This window comes from Glycine soja, chromosome 15 (assembly GCF_004193775.1).
Source record: "Glycine soja cultivar W05 chromosome 15, ASM419377v2, whole genome shotgun sequence".
Classification (NCBI taxonomy): domain Eukaryota; kingdom Viridiplantae; phylum Streptophyta; class Magnoliopsida; order Fabales; family Fabaceae; genus Glycine; species Glycine soja.
Genome location: NC_041016.1, coordinates 12,376,561 through 12,400,387, shown reverse-complemented (window position 1 = coordinate 12,400,387; position 23,827 = coordinate 12,376,561). Strand labels below are relative to the sequence as shown.

At 33.9% G+C, this 23,827-nt stretch overlaps 3 protein-coding genes across 4 annotated transcripts; 1 reads left to right on the top strand and 2 right to left on the bottom strand.

The window, feature by feature from the left end:
• The first annotated feature begins 713 nt into the window (after window positions 1–713).
• On the top strand, window positions 714–2,236 carry LOC114386805 (probable 3-ketoacyl-CoA synthase 21). The gene has a single exon (XM_028346859.1). It carries the CDS (start codon window positions 780–782, stop codon window positions 2,154–2,156), a length of 1,377 nt encoding a protein of 458 aa, XP_028202660.1. The 5' UTR covers window positions 714–779; the 3' UTR covers window positions 2,157–2,236.
• A 1,859-nt stretch (window positions 2,237–4,095) lies between these two features.
• LOC114388596 (protein pleiotropic regulatory locus 1-like) lies at window positions 4,096–11,239 on the bottom strand. Its single transcript, XM_028349162.1, has 17 exons — window positions 10,985–11,239; window positions 10,869–10,893; window positions 10,550–10,655; window positions 9,943–10,024; window positions 9,295–9,357; window positions 8,954–9,038; window positions 7,736–7,828; window positions 7,237–7,300; window positions 7,075–7,160; window positions 6,870–6,971; window positions 6,644–6,727; window positions 5,608–5,668; window positions 5,449–5,515; window positions 5,256–5,333; window positions 4,983–5,047; window positions 4,707–4,784; window positions 4,096–4,587 (listed from the first exon to the last, which is right to left on the bottom strand). The coding sequence occupies exons 1-17, from the start codon at window positions 11,101–11,103 to the stop codon at window positions 4,415–4,417; spliced, it is 1,431 nt and encodes a 476-aa protein (XP_028204963.1). The 5' UTR covers window positions 11,104–11,239; the 3' UTR covers window positions 4,096–4,414.
• Window positions 11,240–12,773: 1,534 nt separating this feature from the next.
• On the bottom strand, window positions 12,774–21,030 carry LOC114387941 (putative E3 ubiquitin-protein ligase LIN-1). 2 transcript variants are annotated; one of them, XM_028348232.1, is made up of 17 exons: window positions 20,089–21,030; window positions 19,081–19,153; window positions 18,643–18,900; window positions 18,422–18,501; window positions 17,140–18,282; window positions 16,831–16,972; window positions 16,173–16,412; window positions 15,776–16,070; window positions 15,322–15,443; window positions 15,060–15,179; window positions 14,842–14,973; window positions 14,617–14,739; window positions 14,355–14,465; window positions 14,128–14,274; window positions 13,935–14,060; window positions 13,261–13,377; window positions 12,774–13,151 (listed from the first exon to the last, which is right to left on the bottom strand). In XM_028348232.1, the coding sequence occupies exons 1-17, from the start codon at window positions 20,754–20,756 to the stop codon at window positions 13,134–13,136; spliced, it is 3,915 nt and encodes a 1,304-aa protein (XP_028204033.1). In that variant the 5' UTR covers window positions 20,757–21,030; the 3' UTR covers window positions 12,774–13,133. The 2 variants fall into 2 exon arrangements, with proteins under 2 accessions (XP_028204033.1, XP_028204034.1); XM_028348233.1 differs by having other exon boundaries at window positions 20,095–21,030.
• Window positions 21,031–23,827: the final 2,797 nt, after the last annotated feature.

The following is a 23,827-nucleotide window of genomic DNA, read 5'->3' as shown; positions in this document are numbered from 1 at the left end:
ATTCATTCCTCTAACATGTTGAATAGGTGGCATTACCAGCCAATTCATTGTTACTACTTCTCACTTCCTATCCATTCGGTCCTCTTTGATTTTGACTCCAATGAGTATTAACTTTTGGACTGTACCAATACGAATAACATAATAAATAGTTGGAGGATGCTCTACTAGACTAAGAGTTTTAGAATCCTCTATTCAAGGTTGTGTGTGGCAAAGGAGGTGCTTAAAAAATACTACCACGCTCATATTCGGGTGAGTATAAGATAAGATTCTTAGTAAAGTTTTAATAGGAAAATACTGTTATGTCATAGTAAATTTTTAATAGATTCTTACAGTAAATGGTTATTATGTCCTAATCAGTTATAGTGAAAGAGAATCTATAAACAAGTAGTTTTAGCCTTTTTAGTCGCTAATTAGGAAAGAGGTTTTAAGGTAATTATATTTGGTTACCCTAATCAATACGATCCTAGAGAACCTTGTTTGTTACTACTATTCACATTTTCATTGTACACACATCCCTCGATCACACTTTAGGAGGAAAGTCCCTTCTTATTGCGTGACAGGAAGTTACCGTGCACAACGCCATTATTTAGGCAAACACTAAAAGAATGCCATGCTCAGCTCCAACCACATTTTCCTTTTCCCACTTTTCATGCCAAACTATATATCATGACAATCTCCTCTCTCATAACTCCATATAATATCACCACATAAAAGATCAACCTCATACGCCTAAAACCAACCACTAGCCAAAACAAAATTAACTTCAGACTTCCAACAAAATGGAACCTCAAAGTCTGTGTTCCTCATTGGAAATATTGACACAACATATCAACACAATCATAGACCTTATTTCCTCGCCTTATCATTGTTTTACAGTGGTTTTGGTTGCATTCCTAGCAACCCTTTTCTTTGCATGCAGAAGAAAAGCACCAATTTACTTGATAGACTTCACCTGCTACTGTCCACCGAGTTCCTATAGGCTACCACTTGCCATGTTTGAAGAGAATCAACTTTATGACAACATGGATCCTGACGCTGTTGCTTTCCAATGCAAGATCATGGCCAAATCAGGATTCAGTGAGCAAACATCCATTTCTCCATCTCTTGCTCAGATACCCAAAATAAAAGCTCTCTCCTTTGCCCTTGATGAGGCTGAGACAATCATGTGTTCAGTAATCAAAGACCTGTTTGAGAAACACAACATCAACCCAAAAGCCATTGACATAATCATCACTAATAGTAGTGTCTTCTGCCCCACACCATCTCTTAGCGCCGTGGTGGTTAACAAGTTCAGAATGAGGAGCAACATAATGAGCTTCAACCTATCAGGTATGGGATGCAGTGCTGGAATCATATCAATGAGTCTAGCTAAGGACTTGTTGAGAGTTCATAGGAACTCTTTGGCTTTAATAGTAAGCACAGAGACTCTAAGTCTGAATTGGTACACTGGTAAAGTCCCTTCTATGCTTCTTTCTAATTGCCTATTCAGAATGGGTGGAGCAGCTATATTGATGTCTAGTAGGGTCCAAGATAAGCACAAGGCAAAGTATAAACTTCAGCATATTGTTAGAACAATCACTGCACAGGATGATCAATCTCATGGCTGTGTCTACCAACAAGTGGATCCTGAGAACAAAGAAGGTATATCAATATCAAAGAACATAGTAAATGTGTCTGGAGATGCACTGAAGAAAAACATAGCTTCACTAGGACCATTGGTTCTGCCTTTGAGGGAGCAATTCTTGTACTTATTTTCGATTATTTGTCGCAAAGTTTGGAGTTCAAGGAGAATAAGCATCTATACTCCAAATTTCAACCATGCTTTTGAGCATTTCTGCATACATTCAGGGGGAAGAGCCATCATAGAAGCTGTTGAAAGAAACTTGAGGCTAAGGAAACAGGACGTGGAGCCGTCAACCATGACTCTTTACAGGTTTGGAAACATTTCGTCTTCTTCGATTTGGTATGAGCTGAGCTACATAGAAGCAAAAGGGAGGATGAAAAGTGGGGATAGGGTGTGGCAAATTGCTTTTGGAAGTGGATTCAAGTGTAACAGTGCAGTGTGGAAGTGTGTTTGTGACGTGAAGCCAGACACTGCCACTGCATGGAGGGATACAATTCACTCGTACCCTTTGGATATTGTGAGAAAAAACTGAGGATACTGATCATTGTGGATTTGGGTCTAAATTTCAAGCTCCAACATCTTATATTCCTTCCCAAATGTAATATTTAATTTGAAGAGAAAAAAAATACTGTGTCCACTGTAGTTGAAGTTCGATAACCAATCTATTTATTCACTTAACCAATAACTACGTGTTAAGAATTGCTTTTAATGGTGTAAATTTTTGTGTGCAAGTCACTTTCCTATCTACAGATGCTATAAAATCGCAATAGGACTTCAATTACAAACTTCAATGTATTATTAACGCATATATTTAAAATGTTGAACAAGAATGAAAACTAGAGATTGACGACCTTATATAAAACCTGATTAGCCAAGCAGTTTGAACTCTATATATACTCATTGTAGAGGGCCAAATCCCTTTTACATCAGTGTAAATACCGTAGTTAATCGTAATGCTTCCACGGTTATACATGCATAATATATTTTTTATCCATAAATGTTAGTGTAAGAGATTATGAAGATGTGAGATATGTGAAAAGTGGGGAAAAAGATGACTTTGAAAATAAGAGAAATAAAAGGTAAAATATTTTTTATCCCTCTAAATTTTGATCCCTGTAATTTTTAAATATATCATTTTTAGCCTTTCAAGCGCCATCTAAATAACTTTTTGTCTTTGTATTATCTAAACCACTTAAAAGATCAAAAGTGATAAAGGGACAAAACACACAATTTTAGAGGGACTAAAATCAAATATAACATATTTTGAAAGGGAAAAAAAAAACATATTTTACCATGAAAATAAAAGTGGGTGCCAAGAGGGGGAGGGTTGGCTAGACAAAAGGAGGGTGCAAGGAAGAGAGAGGCATTGCTAGGTGCACCCAGTAAAATTATTGGTACACCTAGCAGTTGCGTGATTTTTCCGTTTTACCCTTCCTTAAGGGTATTTTTGGAATTTTGTTTAATGCTGGGTGTATAAGTAATATGTCTGGTGCACCTAACAACACCCGAAAGAGAGAAGAATGAAGGTGAAAATGAGAGTAGTTTGGATATTTCAAAATAACCCAAAAAATTGGAAATATGAAGAGCAAAACGATGGTGTAAATAGCATGGGCCACATATTATTGACAATGGGATATTTCACAGGATTCTCTTCCTGAATCCATCCTTTTTCTTCTATACCCAGCACATTTTTGACAATTTCAACATTTCATATAGATCCTTAAGGATTGTTAAAAATATTTTACAAAATAATTTAAAATTAATGGTCCATATAGATCTTGAACCTGTGACGCTATAACCATATGGATTAATAGATCAATTATGTTATAAAATAATTAATATCGTACATATAATACTAAAATTTCTAATATATATTTAATACACATAAGTTTACATAATAAATTTTATAACAATTAATTTTGATCTAATAATGTAATTTTTTACAATGTAAATTTGAAATAAAATCATAGGTTTAATAAAAATTTATACATGTAAAAAAGTTAATTATTCAATAAAAATTAATTATTATGTAAACTTATGTGTATTAAATATACATTAAAAAATTTCATTATATATAACAACATTAATTATTTTTTAACATAATTAACCTATTAACTCAGTTGATTAGAATGTCGTGTTAATAACACCAAAGTTATGAATCCATAATAACCTTACATATTGTAAATCCATAATAACCTTACGAATTGATAATCCATAATAGCCTAAGGATTGTGAATCCATAATACCATAATGACCTTACCTAAGGATGTTTTTGATTTTTCACTCTCAGTGCTGGGTGTAGAAGAAAAATGACTGATATAGAAAGAAAATCCCCATCATTAGACATGGTATTAACGTCATCCAGACTCCCAAAATAAATAAAGCATGGAGATTTAAAAAAATCAAGTCAACTGGGACATTAATGCTCAATTTAGACAAGTTTTTCAATAAATACCTATAAGAAAACAAAATAATAAAACAAATCAAACTTCTTTAATAAATTAAAATCAATTTATATACTTTAACTTTTAACTTCTCCAAAAGCTAAAATGCATCATTCTATTCAATTCTACAAGGAAGACGCCTTGTAGGAAAGCTATAGAAATACGGACGGATCTATGTAGGAATATTCTTAAAATCAATCCAATGATACAAAAATGACGATAAAAGCCTGTTAAAAGAGAACTGTGAATCTCCCAACACGTAAATTTACACCAAGCCCTCCAGATTATAGCACATCCACTCTGTGTATTGGCAGAATAAATAGCCTGAGATATATGAGGAGCATGTCTAGAATCGACGGATGTCTTTAGGAGGCCTGAAGTTAAGGGGATGGGTTTCTGGAGTGGCACTCTCGTCTTCTTTCCACATTTTTATCGTCTTGTCAGCCTCGCAGGTTATAAGCCTCGAGCCAGTAAGATCATAGGTACAAGCATAAATACCAGCTTCACTATCCAGGGAACCTGTAAGAGGGGGAGGTTGAGGAAAGAGGAAAGCAAATAATTATACTAGTCAATCTTACGGGTATGATAGAACTAAGTGGCAAATAACTAATCATCTAAGAGCAGCCAAACTTGGATACCAGGCTGTACAATTGTTTGGGATTGCTGGAAATTATGACCACTCTTCCAATCCCAGAACCACATGCTGCCATTGTCACCTTTAACCAGGAGAAAAAAGGGCATAAAGTTTAATGCAAGGGACAAATAATATCCATATCAAATTCTTCAGTATGACACAATAAATCAAGATTGGGGAGCATTAATTCCTAATCACATGCCTAAGAAAAATTGGGGCACGGATTAGTTGAATTTATTCCACAAACTGCTTTCCTGATAGTCTAAATTTGTTTCCATACCTCCAGTAACCATCACACCCTCCTCATTGACAGCCATTGCATTGATGATAGTTTTCTGTTGAGAGCTGCACATTAAGCAGAATAACGAAAAGACATCAATTATTGGAGCATATCTTTCCAACCATATCTTTCAACTTAAAGCAGTATAATTTGAGCTTGAATATTAGGTATAGACAATTCATATTTGGCATTTTGCCCCCCAGGAAAGATCCTACCATTCATTAATGATTCCCTAATCACACAAATTTGGTAAAAATAAGTTTAAGAACTCACAGCATGTTGTGCAAAAATTCTCCTTTTGGAAGGTTGAACTTTTTAATATTGTCAGCTGAAGCAGATGCAAAAGCTTGCCTGCAGCCAACAAAAAAAATAAGAGGGTGATAAGACAAAATAGAATAACAAATTTAACTAACCAACCATATTTTATAATTCCACAAGTAATAATCAACTGATATCAAACACATACTCTTTGGGATGCTGGGCCATTGCTCGAACAGATTTTTTATGGTTTGTAAGAGTTGACATTGTTTTACCTGAATGAAAATGAATGCATCATGTGTCAGATTATGCATATAATCACTACATAGACAAGCAAGAAGATAGGAAAAACAAAGCCATAAATTACCATATCTAAGGTCCCACATCTTGATGGTAGTGTCATGAGAACCCGTAACAACTTGGGGATCCTGTAAACAAAATATGAACAGAATAAGGCCTCTGAAGAGCAGGGAAATAAAGGTTTAAAAAAGTAGAACAAATTAAGACATGTTTGAAAGCTGCATTTATATGACAGTCTGTTTTCACATTTATCATATTACAACTAACCAAATCTGATAATCTGCACACCAGTTTTCACAAGCAGGGCGGGTAATTACCCACAATATTGGGACTGGGTACAGGATGCGTATATGCCCACAAATTTACGCAGGTATGGGTGCAGGTACGGGTACTATAGTACCCAACCCACCCCACTCATCATTTATATGTTACAAAATAGTTATATATATAATTTTCTATGAAAAATAATTATATTTTTTATGACTAATACCCTAAGTCTCTAATATCTAACAGTATCACCATCAGAAAGTGGGAAATCCTAAATCGCTATGTTGGATGATTATCAGAGAGCGGAAAACCCTAAACCTTTTATTAGAGTTTTTATTAAGCGATTAAAACATTAACTTTAACAATCGTTATGTTGGATGATTATCTTTGTACTTTTGTTTACTTATGATTTGAGTTTGGACGAGTCAATGTTATGCTAGTTTGTTTTTAATATTATGTGTGTATGTTTTTAATGTTATGTTTGGATTATTTAAGAATCATTTTTTACTATAATTGTAGTAATTGTTCTAATTCATTTTTTATTGATTTATTATTATTAACCTTATATACAAGTAAAGTGCAGATTGTTGGTGCGGGTGGTATATAGGTACCCAGCAAGTACGGAAATGGGAATCAAAATTGCTACCCACGCAGATATGGGGCCGGGTATGGGAATGGGTACTGTAGGACACTACCCAGACCTTATCCATTGCCATCCCTACTTACAGATATAAGTATGTTGGAGGACAAATGCATGTATATAGACTGCAATATATGGCACAACTGAATATCAAGAAGAAAAAAAAATGATATAGACAACAGTAGAATCTGCACACCGTCGGCCGCGTAAACACAGAGCAGACAGTGTTATCATGTCCTGAAAGAGCATGAATCTGCATTTTACTTCGTATATCCCAAACCTGAAAATTTAGCATCACCAAAGCATAAATTTTACATTTCTATTCCTTAATAACAAATTTGAAAATATTCGAAATTATTTACCAGAAAGGATCACATTCATCTAACTATACAATAATGAAACTCTATCAGCAAAATCCATACCCGGCAGACAGAATCACGTCCTCCGGTTAGTAAAACGTCAATTGTGGGATGAAGAGCCAAGCAATAAACACCACTCAGATGACCATGATAAGATCTAATAACCTAAATACAATATCATGTATTTTAGTAGCCTGTTATTTGATGGAGTCAAGTAACTGCTGAAATATTCAGTCCAGAAAAATTACTAATGAAACGGAGATTTGACCTTATTCTGTTCAAGGTCCCAACATTTAACTTGTTTATCATCACCAGCAGAGAACATGTAAGTATGTCTGTTGCTAACAGCAAGACCTGTTAAAAAAGCACATTGTTATTATTAACCTGGTTCACAATTGCTACCACCACTAATAACACCTTAGCATCTTACCTCTAACTTGTTCAATGTGGCCTGTTAATGTGAGCTTCAATACTCCACTTGCCAAGTCCCATATCTGCCCAGAGGAACAACTTGAGCAAAAAAACCAACTAATTTTGAATAGAGCCAGAGAAAAATAATACATTTGGCATGATAAGTTCATAAACTTTCAAAAAATTTAGCTTCAATTTATAGCAAGTTCATGGTAATAACACACCAATATTTTTAATAAATAAAAGATTAAAATATTGCATAAAGATAACTCTAGGAAGAGAGCAATCCCACAAGGTCAAAATAATTTTGCGATGGCACTAAATATCCTATAATCACCAAAAAAATATGCAGCAGATAAGTTGAATCTGGAAATATTTATAAAAACACAGGGTTGTTTAGATTAAATTATAAAGAAAAGTAACCCATAGAATCAACAATTCAACATGACACCAAATTTTCCTTATAAACATGCCTTCTCATAACAAGCAACTATGGCATGCATTTTGTGATCAAATACCTTGATAGTTCGATCTGCAGAACCAGTACAAAACCATGTGTTACTGGGATCAACTGCAACAGATCTCACCCATCCTAAGTGGCCGCTGATGACCTACAGAAAATGTATCAAGGTTCAACTCACTCAACTAAAACTATATCATAAGTATTACAATTTAAAAGGCCTCTGAAAATTATGTAGGTAAGACCTCATTAGAACAAAAGACTACAAGAATCAAGACAATAGCATAGAAACCAATTATTTTAATTTAGATATTATGTCAGAGAATGGACGAGATTCAAAATTTAAATTTGCTAAGTTGAATAGAACCACAAATGCTTGAGAAATTGCATTCCTACTAGCTAAAGATCCTATGCTTTAAATAAATTTAAACAATTATCCTTCTTTACTATGTAGTGCATGCATGCCAATCTAAGAACACAGGGTGGTCTAAAAGCACAACCCACATTACAACAAAACACATCCCAATTTATAATGAATTGAACAAATAAATGGGTTTCTGTTCTGTACTGCACAACTCTAGCAATCTGAGCTAGGATGAAGTTTTTGTTTGTCTTTCATCTTCAGACTCCTCTCATCCCAAATATCAATAGATTTGACCTTGTGAATTTGAAGTAGATTAAAGAATATGCTTGAAAGACTAGTAAAAAGATCATGAGGTATGGGTTAACTACTATGTTTAATTGGCTTTTTCCCCCAAAATAAATGATACAACTCACATTAAAATTGTTGAACTAATCACAATCATGATTGGGTGCTCAGAAAATAGACTTTGCAGATTATTTTCACCACAAGACTTTAAACTTTTTTGAAGATATATTTCTTTACAACTCTTACAAAATTCAAGTGAGCACATCATCATAGCTATATTCTGTTCAGTAAAAATAAAAATGTTAAATAATCAAAGCAAAGAAGCAAAAAAGCTCTAAGATTCCCTCAACATTCAGGGTTGTCCAACAGAACATTTATAAAAAAGCTCTATGTATTACTCTACTTTATCTGAGCATGTAAATCCAAGGTAACCTTGCGCTAGTTGTAAGAAAATGGCAACAGTATGATGGAACTAAGCTGGGGTCTTTCTCAGCTAAACCACTAACTAATGCACCAAACATGCTCAACTAAATTTTTGGTTCACACAATCTGTGAATGAAAAATAACAAATACCAATGCCAATTATCCATCATTAAATCTAACTAAAAAAAGGGAAGAGGTTCGTACCCTGTAGTTCTTCCATGGTGCATGCCATACAGGACGTGGCCATTTACTTGGCATTCTTTCCATCAAAGCAGATGTTGATAAATTTCTGTAGTGTTGAAATCATAGCAGTTTAGTCAAAATGTTTGTTCCAAGAGAGTGACAATCCTAAAAACATAAATACAATCCTACATTGGCAAAATGCATAAACATATTGAGAAAAAAACTCAAGACAGTGTACAGAACCAACAAAATGAGCATTATGCTCTTAGAAAAATATAATGCAACAAGGACAGCTACAAGTCACAAATCATCTATCTTGGAATCTCTTTAAACAATAAAAAGCATCAAGAGAAAGCCAGGACCTTTCAGATGAACCAGAGGCTGAAACAACCGCTGTACTTTTGCTCTGAAAGCCAGTATCATTCCTGTAAAGGAACAAAAACATAAAAACCATCAGTCTTCAAAAACAGCTATTTGAAAACTTAGCATTCTGCAAGACACAGTTCACGCTTCAATTTCATAACCTATGGCTTTCCTTTCTACAATGGCACAAATTTATAATGCATGTGACTTCAAGAAATAACATTAAAATATCTTAATACAAGCAAGAATCAAAATGAAAGAAAAGACAAATGGAACAGCATACTTCTCAATGCATGGAATCCCATTTATTTTTCTTTTGAAAATAAAATGTCACACATCAGCAAACTTCCATCATTTTTCACACAGTAAACACTTTTTATTATATTGAAAACCAATTAGGTTCTTCAAACAATATTTTAGAATACTGAATACTACATAATTCGTTATTAAACTTTTGCAGAATATATGATTTGCATCTTAACTGTTATATAGGCTAATATGTCAGAATATAAATTTTTAAATAATCCAAGAACTATAAAGAAAAAAACCTGATAAGCATGAGCCAAACAGATTATGTGAGTAAAAAAAAAGAACTCCCCTGGCCTAGATGCACAACGTTCATGAAAAATGGAGGAACATATACTTACGGTGTTGTGGATGGCATAGTTGGACCAACAACCAAGGCATTTTGGGGTCCTCCTTTCTGAGAATCCTTGGAATCTCCTGGACCTGTTAAATAATAAGAAACAATATCAACATGATGAGCACTAACAACATGGTTCTCTTAATTATTATTATTGAGGAATAATTACATGGAAAATGTTGAAAACACTATATGCTAGAGGGCACATCAACATATTTCTTTCAAATGTCAAAAGCATGTACATCATAATATCATAACACACACAAGGGGGAAAAATAAAAGCATCGGATCAAGAATAAAGAGTTATGTAAAGGCACATACAATGGGAGTAGGCATTCATTAAATACAGAATCCTAAAAAGATCTATAATTCATAAACATCTTTCTAACGGTTATTACAACAAGGACGTCAATTTCAAATCTCCTAGGGCGTCGAGAAAAACGCACAAACACTACACTCACACTGATGTGATAAAGACAATGGCAATGCCGCAAGAAGCTATATAAGTTAATCACACACACCAAAAAGATGGCTGAGAAATTGGAACCACCCTAAAACCAATTCCAATAACTTTCCTATAACAAATCCATACACTCACACCAGTAAGTTACCTGGAAGAGCAAGAGTGTTAGAGGGCCCTGGATCCTGTGTGGCAGAACTAACTTGATGAGGAGGTTGATTAGCAGTGCTTTTGATTCCGCCATACTCCACGCTCACCTAATTTCCATTCCAAAAACCACACAGCACAACCAGCTCAGCTCATAATCCAAATATCCAAAAAACTTTAAAGTAAGGACTCACAATAATCCAGGGTCCATTCAATCTTGTCATTTAGGGTTTTAGGAGAAAAATCCAACGGCAACAAGTGTACTACTAATTCAAAACTCACAAGCATTATAAAGATTAGGAATTTGAGATTCAGTAACTAACCTTGTGGCTAGTGCGGATTTTCTTGCTGCACGAGAAAATCAGAAGCATCGATCAGCGTTGGTTGGTGTGTGAGAGAGATTACGGAGAGAGTGAGGAAAAGGGAAAAGAAGCGAAACCTTTCGGCATCGGGAGGAGCGAGGTGTCCGTGAATGGGAGAGAAGAGATCGAGAGCGCGCTTCAGAGACTTGAAGCTTAGCTTCTTCAGCGACTGTGGCTCCACGGGCTCCACCTCCATCTACGGCGTCGCTTCTGTCTAGGGTTTCGCAGCAACGACGCTTTCGGACGGCGTGATAAGGCGCGGCGGAGAAACCTTCACCCGCTAGCTGCTACCACAGCTCGTCTGTGTTAACATGCTCTCTTCAACACTTATTATTTTGTGTTTCATTAAAATTTATTAAAAATTATCAAATTTTTAATAAACTTACGAGAGATAAATATTAATTAAAAAATAAAACCTATTAAAATTGATGATTTTTAATAAATGTTAATCAATTTAAAAAGAAAAAGTTTGAGAGGATTGATATCACTCCTCAAATTAAAAATAGGATAAATACTTATTAATCCTTCAAAGTGGTAAGTGTTAACAATTTTGTCCTTATAAGATTAAAAGTAAAATTTCAATACTTGAATAACAAAAATGATGACATGTTAGTCATTTAATTAACCCATAACTATTAAACTTAACATAAACACACACGTGACATTTGGGTTAATTACGTGACAATTTATATATATATATAAATGTTAACCATGTTAGTTGATAAATGAAATAGACTAATTTGTCAAATTTCCAATGGATAGACAAATTTGTCAATAAATTCTCAATGGACTAATTTGTCGATAAATTCTCGATGGATGGACTAATTTGTCAATAAATTCTCGATTGATTAATTTGTTAGTTTGAAAGATTTGATTTTTTTTTATTCTAACCCCTTATTTGTGATGGTTGAGTGTCAACAGTTACTTGATTGTTTAATGGTTGCCACCTTGCTAGGCTGTGTGAATTTGGTGTGAGGGAATAGTGTCATGGATCTCGGCAATCACAACATCATGCAGATTCGACGCAAGGAGGCACGCTATCATTAAACACATGAATCAACTAATTTTAAAAATTATTTCAACTTAATCGGAGGTTACATATGGTCTAGACAAAAAAAAAATCAATCTTCAAACTTAATTAAAAAATAAATACAAGTTTGGGAAAATCAATTTTAGAAAAAGTTTAAAATTTTAATTAAAAATGATAAATAATTTATGGATTTAATTAAAATTATTATGTGAGAATTCATAAAGTCTCCGGAGGTGAGATGACTAGATTGTAAAAATTAATGATTTTTAATTCAATCCTTAAATTATAATAATTTTTAATTTCAATTTAATTCTTGAATTTGTATCTATTTTTTAAGTACGTCATGTTGTTAACATTAGGGACCTATTAAAAAACAAATGCAAATACAAGAACCTAATTACACATCCATTTAAAAATTGTCAAATAATTAAACTGGAAATTAATTTAACTTTTAGAAAATAGAGGAACAAAAATTATTGATTTTAAAAGTTCAAGAATAAAACCAAGTATAATGAATGTTGAATTTTAAAGGGATAATATGAAGAAGAAAAAAGTGAGAGTAACAAAAATAATAGTTTTAAAAGGAATGTGTGACCACACAAGAAATTAAGATGTACAATAATTGTATAATTAAAGTAGGTTAGATACGGAAAGCTTTGCCTTTAAGCAAATAAGCCTAATTTATATGTGTGATATCTATGTTCTAAAACTATTTACCAAAGTAAACTTGACATCATATTTTAACCTAAAACCTTAATACATAATGTTTGTCGGTTTTCCTCACTTATATTTTGTTTAACTTATTCATTTCTACTTAATGTGAGACTTCATCTTCATGCTTGTAGTCCAACAATAGCAAATTAATAGAAATAGAGATTATATGTTTTGGAATTTATCTGGCTCTAGATTTTCAAACTCCTGGTTGAAAGGAATAATATCACCTTGGTATTTGATATACAACATTTCCTGTACACTGAAGACAACCAAAACTATTCACACTGGTCTTCAGTCAAAATGTATATCTATATATTTACTATAGTAATCCTTGCTGCAAAATTTGTACTTAAGCTAAGCCTTTGGCTATTGCAATCTTCTAGGCATCACAGGATGACTGCAGGATAGGCTCTGTTGTAATACTTTAGCCAAAGCGTTGGAAGTTGAAAGGATGTGTATGTACAAATAGCAAGTTGCTCTTCCTATAGAGGGATCCAGCCCTGTTGATTATATAATTGAGGAATTAGCTAGGATGAGAGCAATGTCACATGTCCACATTGTTTTTAGGAAAATAAATAAGTAGAAAGAGGTCAGATGAGTCGTGCTTACCTTGATTAGTCCCGTCTCAGTACCACAAAAAATTATGTCATTGGCTGCGAGGATGCTTGTTATCTTGCTTCCAGCTGATATTCTCCCCAACTTTTTCGGTGCCTCCCTCAACCATATCTGGTTTAGGAAGTTAATTTCAGGTTAAGAAGTTAACTTGCTGCCTTTTGGTTAAACTTGGATATGGGGTAAAAATGAATGTGAAAATTTAATGGATCATTTCTATGGGTAATATTGGTCATGTTTGGATAAACTTTTCCATAAACACTTATAGGAGAAGAAAATAAGAAGGTAAAATGGTTGAGATTCTCCTGTATGTTAAAATCAATTTATACACCTAAGCTTTTGGAGAAGTCAGATGAGAGTTTCTATAAAAGTTAAGTACATATAATTTGATTTTAAGTCAAGGAAAAAGCTCAATTCATTTTAGTTTTTTATTTTCATATAAATGCTTATAGATAAGTTTATTCAAACAAGGTCATCGTATCGAACAATTGATCCATGCATTCTTTACCTCAATTTTTACACCATACCAGAAGAACCTTGAATGTAAATTGTCTAACAGAATTTATTATATGTTCCATTTAACTGTAGCAAGTTATCATGTGGAGCTTATCAGGTATTTTTGTATGTTCAGTGTTTAAATTGATAATTTTTCATTAAATACGTTTAGCTACCTGAATGTTGTTCGGTGAAGAGCTGGAGATTAGGTACAAGAAGTCTTCTACCACTTCCATGTCCACCACATTATCTCCTTTGTCCGTAAGAATTGAAACTTTTGGTCTCTTAGTTCTTTTCCATTCCTATATAATCCATCCATGTCAGGAGAAAGCAGTGTTTTTTTTCCTAAGCTGAAGCTATAATTCTCACCTTGAATGTTGTGCCTTCAACATGCTTATTTGCACTATAGAGCCAGTCTCTATATGCTACAACTGCATTGATGGGCTTACTTTGCTTCCTCCAACTCCTTGTAGGGGGTTTGATTTCTAGTTCACGGTTGTGTGTTGAGGAATACTCCTAAAACAAAGTATCATGTCATGCTTGTACTTTATTGGTACTAGAAATCTAGAATGCATGTCATACAACAAAACACTAACCTGTATGCTTGAATCTGTGCATCCAAAATATAACTTTCCTTGAGCCACTGTCATGCATTTCACATGCTTACCTTTCAAAATATCTTTGGTCACTCTTGATTCATTAACTAGCTGCAAACGGTTAAAAAGATAAATGAATCTATTGTAAATGGTCTCTACTTTTGTTACCTGGTTATAGAGAGGATTTAGTGGTATATATGTGTGTGATTTTGTTTTCTTCAGTATAGCATGTCACAAATCATGGCAAGTTTTGAAGCCTCACCTTTAATCCCAGGCTTTCACTAATTGAAAAAATTGTTTCACCGTGTGCACGCAAATGATGAATTGGTTCCTTCAATGCTATAACTTCAACACATTCCAGCTTTCTCTGGATCATTTTCCACACCTATTTTATGTATGTTATTGTAAGATAATCAATTCATTTTTGTTACTAGAGATCTTGGTAGAGAAATAGAAAGTGGTGACCTTGGAATAAGTTTAAACTTACCCTTATGGTTTTATCAGTGGATCCACTTAAAAGACTGTCTGATGGCTCATAAAGTGAAAAACATGTCACAGACTTCTTGTGCTCTTTAATGTCCCATACAAGACTGGCTGAGTGCCCCCTAATATCCCAGACCTATAACTCAAAGGATGTCATAAAATGATTTAGCATGTAGTCTATATATATGAAAAAATGTGTAAATCATATCATGTGTTCCTTGCCTTGATTGATCCATCTGAATATCCACTGAACAGCAATCCCTTGAAGTAGATGAGGGAGCAAACAGCTAAGCTGAAGCCACAACCTGCCTCGAGGATTTGTGTGTGAACGCAAGAAATACGCTGCTCTTACCACCGCCATGATTTGGGTGATATCACAAAACATATCAGTAAGTGCTAGTTAATCATGGGAAATTTACACAAGTTCTTAACTTATATAATATTCATGCAAGTGATACAACTTAGTACATGAATGAATACTCACTGATATGTTTGGCAGCAAGAAATCGGCTACTCTGTGTAATTCCTCCGCCATCCAAATTATATTTGAAAGGCGTCTTAGTGATTCCTTTACTCCTTCTGAGAAATGCATTAGTTTTTGCTTTCCTACATGAAAAACACCGACTTAGTCGAGGAAATTAATATTTCCTGATCAAGAAGTACTCTATCATTCATTCATTCTAAGATTTTATTTTATTTTTTAAAAAGAGAATAACTGATTTTCTTTTTTCTCCAGTAAATCCTCTAACACAGTGCTCACAGGATTTCTGTCAAGTGCACATAACTGGCATAAGTTGAAATATTGGGATGAGAAAGACAAAGCAAAGATTTCATATTTATAATCAACATGCACAAAATTTCTTTGTTTATAACTATTTTGTGTTAATTAATAGCGTATGACATCCGTTAACTGACATAAAGTATGTTGAGGACAATACCTTTCCCAGAGGCATAATTAAACATGCACATACATGCTAGAAGCCTTTCCTCCAACTCTATCCCAGGATGCAGAAACTGCTCAATTCCACTTAGTATAACCTCAGATGCAGAATAACTTATGCTGTCTGGGATTTTTGATATTTGACAACCAAGCCATGAAATGGCTATAAGGCAGTCTCTAGAAACCCTCTTTATCTTGCTTCTTAGCACCCTCTCTAAAGTATGGAAGACAGAATCCCCAAGGCTTATGATACATTTGGCAATTTTTCCACACCACAAATCTGTGCTCGTATCCTGCATTTAATGAAATTAATTCACCTCCTTTAACATGCTACGAAGCTCAGCTCATGCATATACTTTGAATTTTCTGACACAAAAACCTTTTTGGAAGCTTACCTGTAAACTCTGATCCAACCAGTTGAAGTTTCTTATCATATTCTGGTGATAGGGAGAGGTCAAGCCTGTCTTTCTCAGCAACCATGCAGCTGTGTATGGTTCTCCTGTCCAAGCATATGTACCAGCAAGATTTGATAGAATGGATGCAGCTAATATCTGCTCTGAACTTTCTTCAGATGTCATTGCCCTGAGAAGGATCTGCACTGCTTCTTCTCTGAACACGCCTTTGTCAGGGGAGTTCTGCATGATAATTTTGTTTTGTTAGTAATTAATGGTTTTAAACTCCATATGTTATCTTGTCAGAATCCTTTGGTCAAATTATATATATCCAAGCCTAAGATTTAGTGAAAAAAACAAGTTTCTAAACTTCAAATAATTTCAAATTAGAAATGCAAGATATTTTTCAATGGCTTTATGCTAAATGTATCATTTAGTGACTTCATGTACAAAGTTTACAAATTTCTAATATGTGAGACCCGCATGATATCTCCTTTTGATAAATATTATTGTTGCTTATTATTAATTGTGAACCTCATGAAAATTAATGAAATGGAAGGGAACTTTCCTATATACTGACTTAATATCTTTGTTCATTTGTAGGAGTTTAATGATTGAAATTCATGAACTGTAGACATATTTTTATGAATTTAAAAATTACCAGTATGTCTAACTGAAGCAAAATATTTGCTGCTAAAAGCTGGTGATCAGGTTGTAACTGATGTGCACAATGCATTAGTATCTGCATAATATTGATGCTGCTTTCTTGCTGTATACGCTGCAGCAGACTAATAGCTGATGATCTGAAAGAAATGAATCACGGTTACAGAAAACTCTCTTTGGACGAGGATTACAACTAATATATAAACAAAGCATCGGATTTACTTGTTAAATACATATTTGCTACAAATTCTACTCAGTTATATTCAAATAAAATTCAAATTAAATATTTGTCTGCATAGTTATATACCGTGGTATGCAAAGGATTTCATGAAAAAATTCAAGAGCTGTGCATTTGGCGCGGGTGTTTTCTGATTGCAGAAGGTGGATAAAGGGAGCAAGTGGAGTGAATTGTGACACATACTTTCTGCATTGTGCATCATACTGCATGCATTTTATAAGAATGGTGGTTAAAGAGAAAAATTCTTCTAGATTATCATTCCTGGCAACTTCAAGAAATCCGCTGAGAACATGTGGAGAACTGATGGTGGCCAAATGCATGTTATTTGTGGCATAGTCAAATGAAGTTACTAGTTCTTCGATGATCATCAATGATGCTGCATGAGGTGTCAAAAGAAGTGACTCTTGCTTATTCTTGTAACTATTTGAAGTGCATACAATCTCCACTAATATTGGAAGAAGTTCCAATGTTTTTATATCGATAGGTGAAGGATTTATTAAATAGATTAGAATTACTGCCTCATGGACATTTTGTTTTAGAGCACTTGCCAGATCACACAACCTTAAACCTTTCTTCTTGACATCTTCTATAATTGACTTGTTCCTTGAAATTATTGTTGTCAGAATAGATACTGATGCCCTTATTTTTCTTTCTTCTTTGGATGTAGAGATAGCTATTAGCAGCTCATCCAAAATCACATCCTTTAAGGAAGCATAAGTAGCGCCTGATGAACTAATCAAGCTCTCATAAATTGATGCAATGTCTACAGTATATTCTTCATCACATTTTCCTAATACCTCTGAATAATGTAGTTCTGAAATTCTCCTTTCAGTCAGTTCAGACAAGTCGCGCAGGGAATATCTTCTGGAGTTTGAACAAACTTCATCAAACTTTCCTAGGCTATATGATCTTTGTATCTCGGAACTTTCTTCATGATTTTTCTGGCTTGGCCTATGCTTGCAAGCTGATGTAAACGTTACATGATCAAACAATTTTTTTGGCTGTGATGCATCCTCGTTTAATTCATCCTCTACATGACAATTTAAGAGAGTATTTCCTGTTTTATCTCTGTATTTTGAGATAGATAAGGTAAAATCTTCTATGGACCTGTTGAATCTGCTAGAATCAAGCTTAATTATGTTTCTTTTGTCCAACTGTTCTTGCATTGGATATTGATGAGCTTGAGGCAAACCAGAGTGTTGTTGTAGCTTCCTGCGAAGGTCAGTTATAAGAAATTCCACGAGACAATTATAAACTATAGTGTAGAATTAGCTTCTGTAGGATTAGATTAGAGATGGATTTTGAGTAAAACAAAGAAAATGCAGTTGATAAGACTGTTTAGGAGCCAAACCAGTTGTAGATTTCTGGTGGTAGATCATCTGCTTTGGTTATTGTGGTTTGTATATAAAATTTTCTGTCATCCACATTTTCCTGAAAATGAACAGATTGAGTTAACAACTTAGCATCCACTTTCAGATTCCTGTATAGTTGTCTTGCTTATAAGATCAAATTTGACCAATAGACATATATTTTAAGGGGGTTATGTCAACAAGAAATCTTTTGAATAGTTACCAGGTCCTTTCTGTCTCTAAAATCCTTATAGCATGCATCCACTGATACTGGTGTTTTAGAGTGTGCTTCTATCATCATATCTTTGAAGCATTTGATGCTTGACATTGTTTGGTCCTCTTTGCCTTGATACTGAACTGACTTCAGTTGTTTGAGGGCTTTCTTGTGACCTTCATATTCAGCAATATCCATGAATTGTTTTGACTCATGTTCCATTGTATGCGTCACATTTTGAGAATCAAGTGGATGAACCTTTTCATACTGCATACTCATATCAGAGTTTAGGGGAAATGAAAGGGGAACAAAAAAGAGAAGTTGTTGATGCATCTATGATCTAACATTGTAAGTTTCCAATTGTATACTATAAAATTTGGAAGTGTTTAAATGAAATAATTTGTTGTGTTATTGTCAGTAATAGAACTAAATAAGAACAAAGCTTACCATATTGCAACTTTTCAATCTTGGTTCGTGTTGAACTGAAGTTGAAGAAACACAGCTAGTATTTGGTACATCCCTGTTCACAATAGTAACTTATTTTTAGATGATACAGTAACATTCTAAAAATCCTTTGTCTTGACTTCTACAAATCAACCAGTATCTTATGTCAGTTATGTGTTTCTTGCCAATAATATCACTACATTCTCATCTTATCTTGTTTTGTCATTAATTATTAGAAAAACAACTATGGACTATGACTGAAATTATTTTATTATTCACTAAATATTTAACATATTTCAACCTAATTCACCATTAAAATTAACTGCATTTTTATTGTTTCTCTTCAAACCTAACCATTTGTCTTTGGAATAGTATTGTTAAAAAGATGCTTTTAGATGGATCTGTTATGTTAATTACCTAATGGTGAGTGGAATGGATGGAACAAAATGAAATGGCCACCATTCTATTGTTTGGATACTTTTGCAATGGAATGAAAAAAAGAGTGGTTCCATTCCATACCCCCAAATTGGAGAGCAAGAAAAAAAGAGGTATTAGATGAAATGAAATTCCATTACAATCCATCCTTTTTTAAACAATTCAAACAATTGCACTTAGTATCATTCTATTCCACCCTTTTCCATCAATCATTCAATCCTAACTTAGAACCAAAGTCTAGCTCACAAGTCCTAAAACTTCATGTGGTTTACATTTTTACTGCATACTTTTTGCCTGTTTTAGTTGAAATGTGTGTGAGACCAATCTCTTTGTTTTGGAACTGTCATTCTCATGAGCATTTACCAGCATTACTTTGGCTACAAGTCCCCCTCAAATAGAAACTTGAATTTTGCTAAATGGCCAAATCTAATCTTTTCACTACGTCACAGAAAACAACATTGCATTTTCTGGTTTTAGTTTTAATTTCTTCCTCAAACTATTGGAATTTCAGAACACACTAGGTTCCACTTATTGAACATAATGAGAGTTGTGTTGAACAGCAATGGTTAATCTTACACAGACCGTGGTGATTGTTTGCTGCAATAACTGCGCCACCATGGAGTCTCTCCATAAAGCATGACCTGGTAATACACAAGCCACTCCTTGTACTTCCTTGCCACCTCCTTAATTGCTTCATCCATCTCATCCTCAGAAGACACAGATTCCAGACTTCTACTGCTACTGTTTCTCTGCATCATGGTGATGCCTGATTGTGGGAAAAGACTTTCACAAAGTTGTGATGCAAATTCTGTCCAAACAAGCTTTGGTGAGACCAAAACTGCTTGGAGAAAATGCAGTGCTGCCTGCCACTCATCTCCCTGGAGCTTCCTAACCACTGAGAGGTAAAAGTAGGAGCAGCACACCAAGTAACGGTTTGGAATTGTGGCTGTGACCTCTTCCTCATCAAGCATTGCTGGCACCTGAAGCATTTGTTCTGAGTTCCTTAGCCTGAAGGATCTTTCTTCTGGCTGTTGAGCTTGAATTGCAGCCTCAATGCTGTCAATACCCCAATAGAGATTGGACAGCACTGATTGCTCAGAGAATTCAAAGAATTCCTGCTTTTGAATCCTCAAGTTGGAAGTGCATCTCAATTTTAGACCATTCCTGGTTTTCTCATCTTCCAAGGTGTCTTGAATGAACCTATTGATTGAAACAAGCACCCATATGTATTTGTGGTCTAACATCTCGTATAGCGTGTTTGGAAACTCGTTCAGAAGTGAGAAATCATGTTCGAGACGTGGAATCTATAAGTATTAGCTTCTTAAAATCACATCCCAAAAGTGGAACCAAACACGCTAATAATAGTCTTGAGATTATATATATCAATGAGGGAGATGGTGTTGAATATGAGAGAGGAGTTAATGTAAGTTGTGTAGTATGTGGTTATTAGATTAGAGGTAGAGAGGTTTAGCATCTGGTAGCAGTTTCCTCCCGTGACTGTTTTTAACAAGATTCCAAATTTCATAGGCCCTTTAATCTTGTATTGCTTTCAGACAAAAAAGAGACCGTTGTCTTTCCTTGAGAGGGAAAAAGGTCCAAAACATTAACCATTATAGTGCTCCACTTCACGTGTACCTTATCACTATGGCTTTTTCTTTCTCTTTACGTTTTTTCATTGCCGACTCTCCATAATGCTAAATGCCCATACATACTTGCATACTCTTGTTTATAAAATAAATTAGCTTGTGTTCTATCATTTATGTGCTTAGACAGATATCACAGGAAAGAGATGAAATCTAGTACACGCTAAGAATATTGTAGGGGAAATTAGGTTGTCGTCTTAGGTTTAATTATTTGCTCCCACTAGTGGTTCATTTGATGATCACACATGCACAAACTATGTGCTACATGCCTTGAAAATTAAAATATTCAATTCACATTTACAAGCACTTTTTTTGTAACATACATTGCTTTCCAAACATCCATGGCCTAAGGGGAAAACATTTCTTATATAGTTAGTATTCTTTGTTGCTTCAATTTGAAAAGCACTTTTCTTAAACAGTTTTTATTATCTTTATTTTTCGCAAACTGATAAATCCTTTGAGATGGCACTATTGTAAGATTGCGCTTGGACTTCAGCAAATCGCTTCAGAGAAAATTGGGTACCTTTACCTGTGGTCCTGTGAACATTGAAATATTAGTAAAAAACTGTAATATGTCAACGTTAGAGTCGTAAGCTTAATTGGGGTTTGGTTAGTTAAGCACTTATTTATTAAAAACTTATGATCACACTGGTTTATTTTGATAAGATTCATGATTTTTTTTTTTTGAGACAGATAAGTTTCATGATACCAATTTAATAAAATAAGTTTTTTTTTAAAAATAAAACAAAGGGTCGTAAGTCATTTTGTAAACTTAACCAAACACTTATTTTAACGCTTATATGATAAAATAAACCAAATAAGTTTATGTTTGGGTCAGCGTTTACAAAATTATTGTTTTCTTAAAAATAATTTTAAGTGAAGTGATTTATAGTTGAAATTTAATATAACCTTTTTCATCTAATAAAATAACTACCTAAAGTTAATTTAACACAAAATCCACTTTGGATTTAGAAATAATTTCTCAACACATAATTACATTTATCTAAAACAATGTTTAATTGTATTTCAAGATAATCTTAAGAGATTAAAGTAAAAGTATGTTTACATTGCCGTTTGAATTGTGGCAGCACAAAACTCTATAAGACTATGCAGCTCCACCGCATAAGTAGGGAAAAGCATGCTTTTGGAAACGGAGGTTGAATTTGTTGAAACAGCAATCCAAACACATATTTAATTTAATACAGCTCTTCTAAAAGCTTCCTAAAGTAGAGTTTGTCTACAATGTACAGAGTGAAGATCATATTACCCTTTAAACTATATTACCATTTAAACATAACCTTCCTTTGAAATTTAGAATCTGCACCATTTAAAAGAAACTGATCAGAAGCCAGCAGGGTACACATGTAAACATTAGTGGGTGTTATGTCAATTTAGAGCTTGGAAGTATTGGGGGTGAAATCCCTCTCAAAGCTGGAATTGCCATAGACTTGATTCTTTGACAACTGTGCCCTCGTGGCTCCACAGAGAGTATGTTGACCTGTCAGGACAAAATTCATCATGATCTGACTGGACCATTTCATCTATAATCATTCACTCCTCCTGCAACATTCTGCTTATTCACGGGACATTCAACAGAATACTAATTTCATATGCACCTTCCTAGTAGTATATATAAGTATTGAAGAATAAATTCCTTTTCTGTTCATTTTTATAATAAAGTACAACTTTATTAATGTTCTTATTTAGTTGATGTTTGATTTTTAGAATGTGTTTGGAAATACGTTTAAATTACAGTTCAACGATTTTTTTTTACTTTCAAAGTTAAAAAAATACCAAAGCAATTTGAGGGAAACTTTTCCTGAAACGCCAATCGTTAAGTTGAATCTAACTCCTGTCCAAATTAGTAATTAAAATTATTAAAACAAGTTATGAATAATATATATAAAAATTTAACTAGAATAAACTTACAAAAGTTTTTTTCATTATTAATTAACCAATTTTGTATTTTCTAATCATTGGGAATTGTTGATTGTATTGATAATTATTTTTTAGTTTCTTTTTGACAGAATTTCTAAGTTACTATTATACTGATACTAAAATATAAACTACTAGAACAATGTTTTCAAAATGATTATCCATGAAAAGGGTACTTGGGACTAAGATTTGATTTTCAGATAAGATTTTAGGATTATGACTATAGAGAGTTTTTTTGCTTGGGACCAATAAGAATAAAAAAAAACAGCATTGTATATTCGTATTTTGTATTGTATGGTGGCGTTAATGTCCAATAATACGAGGCTATAATCTGTAATGAAAAGGACTTAACAGTTGGGAAGTGATGAAAGCCATTCATTTATTGGAATGACACTGTAAAGGAACTGTGTTCCACACCATTCACAACATTGACCCGAGACCCCAAAAGTTCATCGGTTACCGATATTATCGTGCTGCAATTTTATTTGATGTTTTAAAATTAAAAAGTCACTTACAATAAAGAAATTCCATTGGCAGTCAAGGATTTGAAACAACAGAAAATTATTTTCATTAAATGTCGTATCACAGGAGCATGTTCACTATGTGAACAACAAAGTACTAATAGTTTTATTAATTTGAGTTTAGTGGTATTAAAAAAATATGAAATAAAAATTAGTTTTGTAATTTTATTAGATTTGATTTGTGTGTTTCTTTTTCTGCCTTGCCTTATGTTTTCA

What these genes read in the sequence shown, in the direction of transcription:
- LOC114386805 (XM_028346859.1), top strand. Translation starts at nt 780, where the DNA reads ATGGAACCTCAAAGTCTGTGTTCCTCATTGGAAATATTGACACAACAT.
- LOC114388596 (XM_028349162.1), bottom strand. Translation starts at nt 11,103, where the DNA reads ATGGAGGTGGAGCCCGTGGAGCCACAGTCGCTGAAGAAGCTAAGCTTC. An exon ending in AAATCCGCACTAGCCACAAG is followed by an intron (nt 10,656 to 10,868) that starts GTTAGTTACTGA and finishes AATGGAAATTAG; the next exon opens with GTGAGCGTGGAGTATGGCGG. An exon ending in GGGACCTTGAACAGAATAAG is followed by an intron (nt 6,972 to 7,074) that starts GTCAAATCTCCG and finishes TATTGTATTTAG; the next exon opens with GTTATTAGATCTTATCATGG.
- LOC114387941 (XM_028348232.1), bottom strand. Translation starts at nt 20,756, where the DNA reads ATGTTAGACCACAAATACATATGGGTGCTTGTTTCAATCAATAGGTTC. An exon ending in GATTGAAAAGTTGCAATATG is followed by an intron (nt 18,901 to 19,080) that starts GTAAGCTTTGTT and finishes ATGAGTATGCAG; the next exon opens with TATGAAAAGGTTCATCCACT. An exon ending in CTTCACCGAACAACATTCAG is followed by an intron (nt 13,378 to 13,934) that starts GTAGCTAAACGT and finishes TTCCTAAACCAG; the next exon opens with ATATGGTTGAGGGAGGCACC.